The sequence below is a fragment of the Trichoplax adhaerens genome, genomic scaffold (genome assembly GCF_000150275.1).
Source record: "Trichoplax adhaerens TRIADscaffold_14 genomic scaffold, whole genome shotgun sequence".
NCBI classification, from domain to species: Eukaryota; Metazoa; Placozoa; class Uniplacotomia; order Trichoplacea; family Trichoplacidae; genus Trichoplax; species Trichoplax adhaerens.
Genome location: NW_002060956.1, coordinates 1309754 through 1319837, shown reverse-complemented (window position 1 = coordinate 1319837; position 10084 = coordinate 1309754). Strand labels below are relative to the sequence as shown.

The following is a 10084-nucleotide window of genomic DNA, read 5'->3' as shown; positions in this document are numbered from 1 at the left end:
CTAGACAAGATTGTATTCCCTTAAGTTAAATTGAAGTATAGTGTCTTTCACAGCGGCAAATACAAAGCGAATATTTTCGGTGTCCGTAGCACAGGTAAAGTGCGAATAGATGATCTTCTCGCTATCTGGGTTCAGGTCAACAAACATTTTAAGTATAAATTCTCGACCAGCCTGTGCATCTCTTGGTGGACCTAATTCACGAAAAGAACAGCCATATAATTACAATCAATTAACAATTATTCTAACTAAGTTAGAATAGGATTGACATTAATAAAATGTTTTGTGAATTCATAAATGACAATATAGACAATTCTAATTATTAATTTTAGCTACCGTCATATTCAGGAAAGTAGTCAGCAATGTTTGACTTTTGTACTTTCTCTTCCAGAATATCTTTCTTATTTAAGAATAATATAATAGACGAGTTTTGAAACCAAGGATAGGTAATGATTGTCTTGAATAAGGCTTTACTTTCTTCCATACGGTTCTTAAGGTAAAAGATGAATAAGATAGCTGTTATAGCTGCTAAAACTAAATTATAAGACTTCCCTCCTATTCAAAACTTTTGTTACAAATATTTTAAATTATAATCCATAATGTAGTTATTGATGTCACCGGAGTGAGTACAACTACCTGGGAATCAGCTTCCGCAAGAATTTGATCGTATTCACTAAGAGCAACTAGAAACATGATAGAGGTGACATTCTCGAAGCAATGGATCCACTTACGACGTTCTGAACGCTGACCACCTACATCCACCATTCTAAATAAAGTAATCTTATTATTAGCTTTTAAATGACATCATCAGTGAACCTTTACGTCGTTAACTATGTAACGGTAAAGTCCGTTACTAATACAAGCAGTAAATCACATAATGTAGCTGTAATACTTATTCAGAATCAAAATGTTATAAAATTAAAGAGAATATTAATTGTGAAAGCCAGACGAAAGTATGTTACCATATAGCTATAAAGAATTTCAAACATACAGACAGTTACATAAATATGTAGAAAAACACATTTCTTCTTAATGTGATACTAACTACTCATTCCTAGTTTACAAGATAAATCAACTACTATAGGTTACTAGATTAGTTCCTATTTAAGGCAAATTTATCAGATTCATTCTCTTTACCGATTATGTCAATTTTAGCGTGTAAAGCACATACTGCTTAAATTGTCCATAACAAGTATTCGCTAATAAGCCTCAAATAACAAGCTCAATAGGGTACAAATTGCATTTGTAGGCTATTACAACTGCTGATATGCAGAATACCATCGAAACTACACTCACACCGACTATATATCGCTAAATTCATCCTTATTAATTAGCTGTAAAGATGTAAACATACATATATGTAGATGATTTGTGTACCTACCCGTAGCTGGTGTATAGGTGAAACTTCAGAGTGCTTTAATAATTTAGATTATATTTTGTGAGAATAATCACGTATACGCATATTCTTACATGATATATGTCTCCTCATTCAACTGTATTACTAATATCAACGTATTCAAAATACTTTCATCACTAAATGATATCAGTCAGAAATAATCAGATGGATGTCTTTGCGATACGCCTAAGTATAACATTCACGCTTATATCAAACTAATAAGGATGAAAACTTAAATTTACATCTATACAGTCAGCTAGAGTTAATTATATCAATAAAACACTAACTGGAATTTCGATATTCAAATATTTTTAAATTCGAAACATAGCATCATTTTTGCTAATTATTTGCACCCTAAAATAATAAATACCGGGGCAGAATCTAAGCCGCAATTTATGGACGAAATATGATCCAAATTGGGTTATTAATAGCAGGCTAGCGATAACTACTGTACTGTAAATAGTAACTACCGTACTATCGATAGGCGTTAGCGAATCTGGTACAACATGATATTGCAAGCTAGCGTTTTTTTATATGATTAGTGAGGTGGATGTAGTCAAGAAAAACTGAGTAATAGGGTTGCAGACAATGGCAACGTCGCTCTGACATTGTTTAGTTATATATAAAGAATAGAATAGAGTCATAGTTAATAAATGGGAATTTTGCTTTAACAAAATGCTCAATAGCAACCAACAAAATACTGTAATTACCAGTAATTACAGTATATCAATATCAAAGTACTCCCCCTTTATAGATGCAAATTACAGGACACGCAACACTTCGGGCAATATATTTATGTATCAAGAGATGACTCGGATAAAATCGATATACGGAATTAGCCAAATTACAAGGAAAAATTATAAAGGTATTAGATAGAAATAATACAGTATTCAGTAGAATCACCTTAATAATGTGATATAAGTTTCTATGCGAATTTCATATTCCTACAGTATCTTAAGTAGTTCGTAGTTGTGTAATATTACAAGAAGTTGAAGATGTCAAATAAATTTAATACGGTACAGTATCATCCACTGCAAAAGCCCTTATTTTAGGGTATGATGATGATAAGCCGGTGGATGTGACTTAAGCTATAAAAATCTTTATTTGTTAATGAAGCTGATATTATATGCAATAGGTAGAGTACAGTAGTTAAACAGAATGTAACTCCTTGTTTTAGTCTTAAAACCATGGCTAGATTTGCATAATTTTACTGGATGTGAGGGTAAAAAGAGCGATAGGTACAACTTTCTTTTAGACTTAAAACAAAAAATACATCTAAGAATTCTTGTAGAGTGTTTTCACAAAACTAATTACTAAATTGACTCTGAAAAAACTAGAAATAGGTCAAAATTCGACAGATTCACATACCTAAACATGACGGTATCCAAATTGAAATCATATTCAATAATTCCTGTTGTAGGCGCTCGAACACGTAAAATATCTTGTTGAGTCGGTAAATAATTTGGTTCTGCTAATCTATGCAAATCTGTAAGATAGCTGCAAGGAATATAATCAATTTAATTCCGGGTATCGGCAATTGTACTTAAACCAATACACTTTAATAAAAAGTCTTCAAAATTCAAACATTGATGTTATCTATCCGGTACCTAATTGATGTACTACAGTAATCATGGCGTAAAATCATACTATTTTCGAACCAAGCTAATAAAAGCGTAACAAAAGATTGCTTACTATTTCGCAGAGTCTGATAACTGATATTCACGGCGACGATCATAGCATTCCTGCACGCCGCTGTCATTCCAAATGCTGTCTATTGCTTCAACATGTTCTTTACTAAGGCTACCAACAGTTTCGGGATCGACGGTTCGCACTACATCTACTCGTTGCTATATGCATAATATATGAAGAAAAGTTAAGTTTGTAAAAGGTGTACAAATAATACACTTAACGGTGAAAGGTAGACCGAAATCGGGTAGTATAAACAGCATGGTAAATTTGTAGAATACTAGTATGCTGTGGATAAATAATAAAACCACAACCGCAACGTAATGTATTAAGACCTTTTACAATTATCAAAGCTACTCCTAGCTATCTAAATACGTCAAGGTCTGGATAACAATAATGCGTCTATTCGAGTAATTTAATATTTTCGGCTCCTTTTAGAATACTTAAGACGCTAGTAAACGATCTATCTATCGCTGATACAGTGTCTGAAATATCTATGGATAAGGAAATTTCCGTTAACTAAAGATAAATGGAATTGCTACATTTGTTGCAGATCAAAGCTGCAAAATCTAACTTCGAATCAAACACTATACACGTATTAAGTTTACCAGTGCGATATTAGCTTTCGTAAACCTATTTAGTAGAGTATAAAAATATATACAAAGAATGAGTTATTAAATTCTTGTCAAAGCAAGCTTTCCATGATCTGCATACATCGGAAAGGCGCAATTTGATGAGTAGAATCGTAAGTGTTGTAAGATGCTATATTAATTTACTAAGATGTGTTCACTTTTGAAGCATTACTTTTGTAAATGAATTTAATAAGAGAGCTCACAAGAAGATGCACGAATAAAATTGCACTATCATTACATACTACGAATTACCTTTGAGATTTACATGAAGGTGAACACTAGAATCGAACAACTACGAACGGGGTAAAACCCCTACGATATTCTATAAGCAATAGCAGAGATTTAAGAAATGTACAGTATGTGTAAGGGCATTTATAAAGTTCTAAATGAAATGAATTTTTTATTCATCTCGTAAGTAAGGGTGCAACCTAGAAGAAAAATTGCCGTTATGTGTGACTAGTGCTTTAGTGCTTAGGAAGGCTCAACTTTCCTAAATAATCTCTAAATATCCTGTACTATTGCTTATTACACAATGCATAAAGTATATAGTGACAGTTATAAGGTTAAAAGAAGTAAAGCTAAACTAAATCCGGCCTAGACGATTGCGGATGTAGAAGTATTGATTATGTTAGCGTATATTTATTACTACTAACCCTGTTCGATTGATGCTCATATGTGATATTAAGCGTTTCCATCGCCTTTATTAGTGCTTGAATCGCAGTGAAAATATTCTGGAATACGAGTTGAGTAAATTCGGCTCTATCATTATCTGTATAACCTTTACCATGGATAATTCGCATTTGTTTGATAAAAGTACTCTTGCCAGATTCACCAGTACCTGAAAGTATTACGTTATAAGTTAATAAAATTTTTAATAAAAGACCAGTATTACTTGTTACTTTAAAATACTTTTGCAGTTCGTATCTATCCGATATGTTTTTCACGCTAGATTATAGATTCCTATTCACATATTTGATGGATCTGTTCCGGAGACACTTTATATGTCAGACAGATACAGTATTACTTATGCTTAAACGATGAAGTTTTTAATGCTGTAGTGTGCTACGCTAAGATCCTTTTATTATACTACATCATAAGATTTTGCAATATGGACCGCATTAATTCGACGGGAGTGAAATGCTTAAAATATTCGATCAGGTACGAAAACAATGTAACAATCTTGTACCAGTTGGATTTTCGAGTAAGCAGCGATAGAATATTATGGACAGGGACAACTAAAAGAGAAAGAGAGGGACGGGAAGCCACTTTGATACGAAATAATGTCGAGGCTGATCATTTTGAGGGTCACTCTACTATACGGTATCAATGAAAACGTATAGCCAGCCATACTGTACGAAACCAAGTTAGCAGCAGCAGTTTGTAGCTAATTTGGATGCGAATAGTGGATAATATAGTGTACCGCTGTAGACATGTGATACGGTTGAAATAACTAGTAAAATAATCAGCCTCCACATCATTAGTATAGTGAATGACCGTTTTTTGTCCCTCTCTTTCTCTTTAGTAGTCCCTGTTTTCTGGATAACCTAATGCAAGGAATACTTCACTGCAAATACAGTATATGTAACAAAACGCTCTACACAAGCAGAAATTAGCAAATTATACTGTACTATGTTACTAATAAATAAGAATCTAATTGCTGATTGTAACTGAATGCAACGTTCTTGATAACAACCAAAACTATTTCAAAATTTTGTATATCTAGATTGACGTTTACAGCTCCTTTATCATACGTAACAGTCATTGAAAAAATTGAAACGATAGCGTCATACAGTATAGTGTACAGTAATAAGGCGTGATTGACTAGCAGCAAGGTCTCAACACGCAGAGCTGTACTATGCTAAAGTACCGTAAAAATTGTAACCGATAAAGCGATAGCTCATGATTTATGAATGAGTAAGAAATGTAGTGCTTTTCATTTGTTAACTGTAAATATATTCTATTGATCTAGAGTATTTAATCCAAGAAGACTCCGGTTTTAAGGATTAAAAATAAAAAAAATAGAGTTGTTGTTATTGCCAGAGTGAACGGCGGAGTTCGTAAGAACACTTTAGTTTAGATGATTGGAACATCTTTCCTACTTTTTGAGACCCTACCGTACTCGTTTTAATGAAGAGTATAGTCATTAAAAATCAACAAAACTTTATACTATTAGTTGAATCCGATGACATTGAACTAATAGAAACAATAAAGCCATAAGTTTACAGTACAGGTAGGGAACGTATATAAACGTTTAGCCCCAAAATATGATTAGGCTACTGTAAGCGAACGGTAGTTGAATTTGAACAGTGTTAAAAAATACTGCTGTACTGTGCAGTAACTGCCTCGAACCAACCAATAACCGTTCTCCGTAACATTAAAAAATAATGTTACATACAGTACTGTACACTGTAGAGTACAGTATCAGATCAATGGTACGGTACAGAAATACAGTACAGTACTGTACAGTACATACAGTACAGTACTGTATCTACTTACTACTGTACAATGCCGTCCAAAAGTACTGTACAGTAATACAATACCTAACAGTAAGACAAAGTGGATTTTTATTACAGTAACCGCGCCATTTACTGTCAAGTACAGTACTGTACGTGAGCGTACCGTACTGTACACAGTAGCGTTCTTTTACAGTCCTTGATATTTTTTTCTACTGTACTGTATGCAGTATTTGCACCACTGAATTCACACGATAAAAAGGTAAAAAAATTAAAATTAAAATATTCTGTACGTGTTGCGTCTGTACTCTGTAGTGTTGTCTACACAATTTTACTGTCTATTCTATTGTGCAAAGTGCAGCGTGCGGTCAACTTGGGTCTGCCTACTATCTAAGTACGTAGATCGATACCATAAACTTATACTGTACATTCAATCATGGTTCAGTACAATAGATGGCTCCGTACTGGACTGTACTGTAGAAGCCCATTAACCGATACGATTCAGTACAAGAAAGATTCACGGCACCGAGTCAACCCAACACTCGATGCTAAAAGCGTAAATGTAAAAAAACAAATTTTTACGCTTGTGATATTCAGAAAAGGGTTATAAAAGTTCATAACGGGAGTGCAATAATGGGATCAAGGGCAAAATTCACATGTGCTCACTAGTCTAATACTATACTGGTATCAATAAGATAAGAAATATGATTCTATCAGCAAAGAACATCAACGCGCATAACGTCAGATATTACAATGCCAGTGTATGTGTACAGAGTACAGTACGTATGTCATCCTCAACCGTTTTTGGTTGTCAAGTCTTTCCTCTACGTTTCGAAGTTCTTCGTTTTATTACGGGGAATGAACTTTTGAAAAAAATTCCTACTTTCCATAATGCAAAGACATTATTCTACATACTATACGATGTGTGATATATGGATTCATCGGGTGTACTAATGATACATTACAGAATATCATCAATGGGTAATACGGCAGTAAGCACGTCCGAACATCACAGGGTTAATTAATAAAAATAAAAATTACTGAAGCTAACATACAGTACACCAAAAACGAAGGTAGTCCAGTAGTCTTTATAGTTTATTTAAAACTACATTATGGTAGGATACAGACTTTGGACTACGCTATAGTACTGTCCATTAATGTAAAATACCAATTACAGACACGAGTAAAAAAAGGAAATTTTACATATGATCCAGGGAATTTACTGTACTATTCAACTATTTACAATGCGTAATCAAAGACGAATGCGGGCGATATGCTGTACAGTAGAATGTCTAATGTCTCATTAAATCAAACAGAACGTGCCCTGAACTTTTAATCGATAAATGCGTGGTCTTGTGCCCGTTGCCGTGAGCGGAGAAGAGACTCTTGTCCAAAATTTTAGTCAAAGAACGCTTGCTGCGCGTATTGCCCATACCCCATACGGTTTACCGTGGTGTTTAACACTGAGATATTTTTTAAGCTGTGTACATTGTACACCTTTTTTTTTACCCGGCCTTAGACACTATGTAGAGTACAGTAAGGTCCTCCAGCAGATCTCATAGTACTGTACTGTATAGTGTCGTGAACTACGTCAAAACGACTATTGTACAGTATCCAATTTGACTCCCTTTTTGGGACTATAGTTCGAATACATTCGCTCTGGAGCAACTTTGGTAAGTACACACGGCATGAACTATGAAATACATTGATGTCTTCTGATCAGTCAATGTACGCCATAGCGATAACAGTGGCAGTGCTAAATAGTACTGAAAAGCATCATTAAAGGTTCAAGTGCAAGTACCGTCTATAACATCTAGGCATAAGCATAACTTTACTTATTTCATAGCATTAATTCGAACGGTAATTCAGTTTCGGACATTACAGTAATTACTGATTATTATTACTATTCTACGAGTATAGCAAAATAGTGAAAGAGCAAACAAGGGAAAACACGAACGTGCAAAATTGTAGAAAGGAAATTGTTATTTAGACATAATGGTGAAGGCTTGAACTTACCTAAAAGTAACAGTTTTAATTCGCGTTTAGCATCTCGCTTGTGCTTTTTCAATTCCTTCTCTATCTCTCTATTAATTCGTCTCTGTTCTCTGGCCTCATCACTCAAGCAACAGGCCATTATTAAATTTTAGCAGATAATGTACTGTACTATAGAATCGTCAACGAAAGGAAAAGTACTAACGGATTAAAGATTCAAAGAAAACTACTATGTCACTCTACGATTCGTTCAAGTGGCTAGAGTAAAAAGAATCAGCCACGGTTTTCGCCAGTAAGAAGGAAATGAAGTTGAAATGTAGAAAAAATTCGATTGACGCGCTGAAAGCTGTCCAACAGAAACAACCGTACAATACCGTGAATAAGCCAAGTTAGTTTTTTCACGATTACGTACTCTCTTCCCTTTATTTTTGTGAAGATAGTTTCAGATCTATATCCAATTAATAACGTTCCCACAAATTAGTCGGATGATAGACGAAGGTATGATCGAGACTACTTAATTGCCTTCTTACAAACCGTAAATGAATTGTAACGCACCAGTCCACTATTTGCCGAATCAGGATAGCCTGGCAACAAATCTTGTATCAGTTTATGCGATTAGTGAATGACGACAACCAGTTCACCAGTACAGTACGATAGAGTCACAAAGGCGCACGGTAACAAGCGATGTTGGTCAAGCGGGCGTACAGTCAAGTGGAACAACCAACAAAATTACGGCGAAAATACAAGATGGACTAAATCTTTTCCTTATGGCAAGATCGTTGGAAAGGAATCAACAATCGATTTTGTGATTGCCACATGTAACAGTTTGCTTTAGCGCTACAGGAACGATCGGTTTTAGAGTTATCGACGCCGTAAAAAAAGCTCCCAATCCGATCGTACTAACTTGCTTCAGCTTCGGTACGGGTCAGTTCTGAGAATAAAGAACTTGTTCGTTGTCTGTCCTACTAACAAATGAAGGGCGTAGTCAGTTTTTTAGCGCACACATTTATCAAAGTCAAAATATGCGCAGTAACCAGTACCTCATAGAATTTACAGTAGGCTGGGTTGCTTGGCCAAATAATAACAATTTTCATATCATGGCCGTACAATACTGTACGCATCATAGAGTAACGTGAAATGTCCTGTTCACGGTACATTACTTATAGTACAGTATGGTACAGTACTGTACAGTTTCAGAAGCCGTAGACGCCTTAACCCTTAGTTACTGGTACGCATGTTCTCTGTTCATTACGATACCCATGGAGAAAACATCAAATTTCAAATGGAGAGTACAGTGCAGTACTGGTACCATACTGGTACTGCGTTACAGTACAGTACATTATTTTACCGTACCTACTACTGTACGTTATAGTGTACAGTACTGTACACTGTAGTGTACTTACAGTGTAAAGTACACTAAAGTACAGTACTACATACTGTGCTATTGTACTGTACTTTAGTTGGTGACGGACAGACGGGTGGTATCACGCTAACGGAATACAGTCCAATTTCGAACCTGCAAAAACGTTGATAAATGCTTCATAAAACTCTCATACTGTACATCCTGTAAGACGATTGTAGTTTAGTTTACTGTTGATTGGACAACTCCTTCTACTTACTACAGTGGAATCCAAGTCCAATTCGATCTGAATACTTGATAGTAAGATCAATTTGAATTAGTTCGAGCCAGCTAGCCTAGCTAACCACTGGATGACAGTGATTAAAGTTACTCGACTAAAGCTGAATACAGATGCCGTTACGGTACAGTACTGTATTCTACGCAACTGCCGTCATTTTAGGTACAGTACTGTACGGTACGGTCCATCTACATCATGCGTGCAGTACACGATTTGGTACGGTACCCGTAATAAAGCCTGACGATGAGCCTGATAAATTCGATACAAATACTGTAATGCTCGTACGTAATA

The 10084-nt window shown here is 35.1% G+C and overlaps 1 protein-coding gene across 1 annotated transcript; it reads right to left on the bottom strand.

Moving 5' to 3' along the window:
- On the bottom strand, window positions 1–8298 carry TRIADDRAFT_64258 (uncharacterized protein; the record flags this gene model as incomplete). Its single annotated transcript, XM_002116172.1, has 7 exons — window positions 1–191; window positions 334–487; window positions 634–763; window positions 2762–2890; window positions 3086–3240; window positions 4365–4549; window positions 8181–8298. The coding sequence occupies 7 exons, from the start codon at window positions 8296–8298 to the stop codon at window positions 1–3; spliced, it is 1062 nt and encodes a 353-aa protein (XP_002116208.1).
- Between the last annotated feature and the right edge of the window lie 1786 nt (window positions 8299–10084).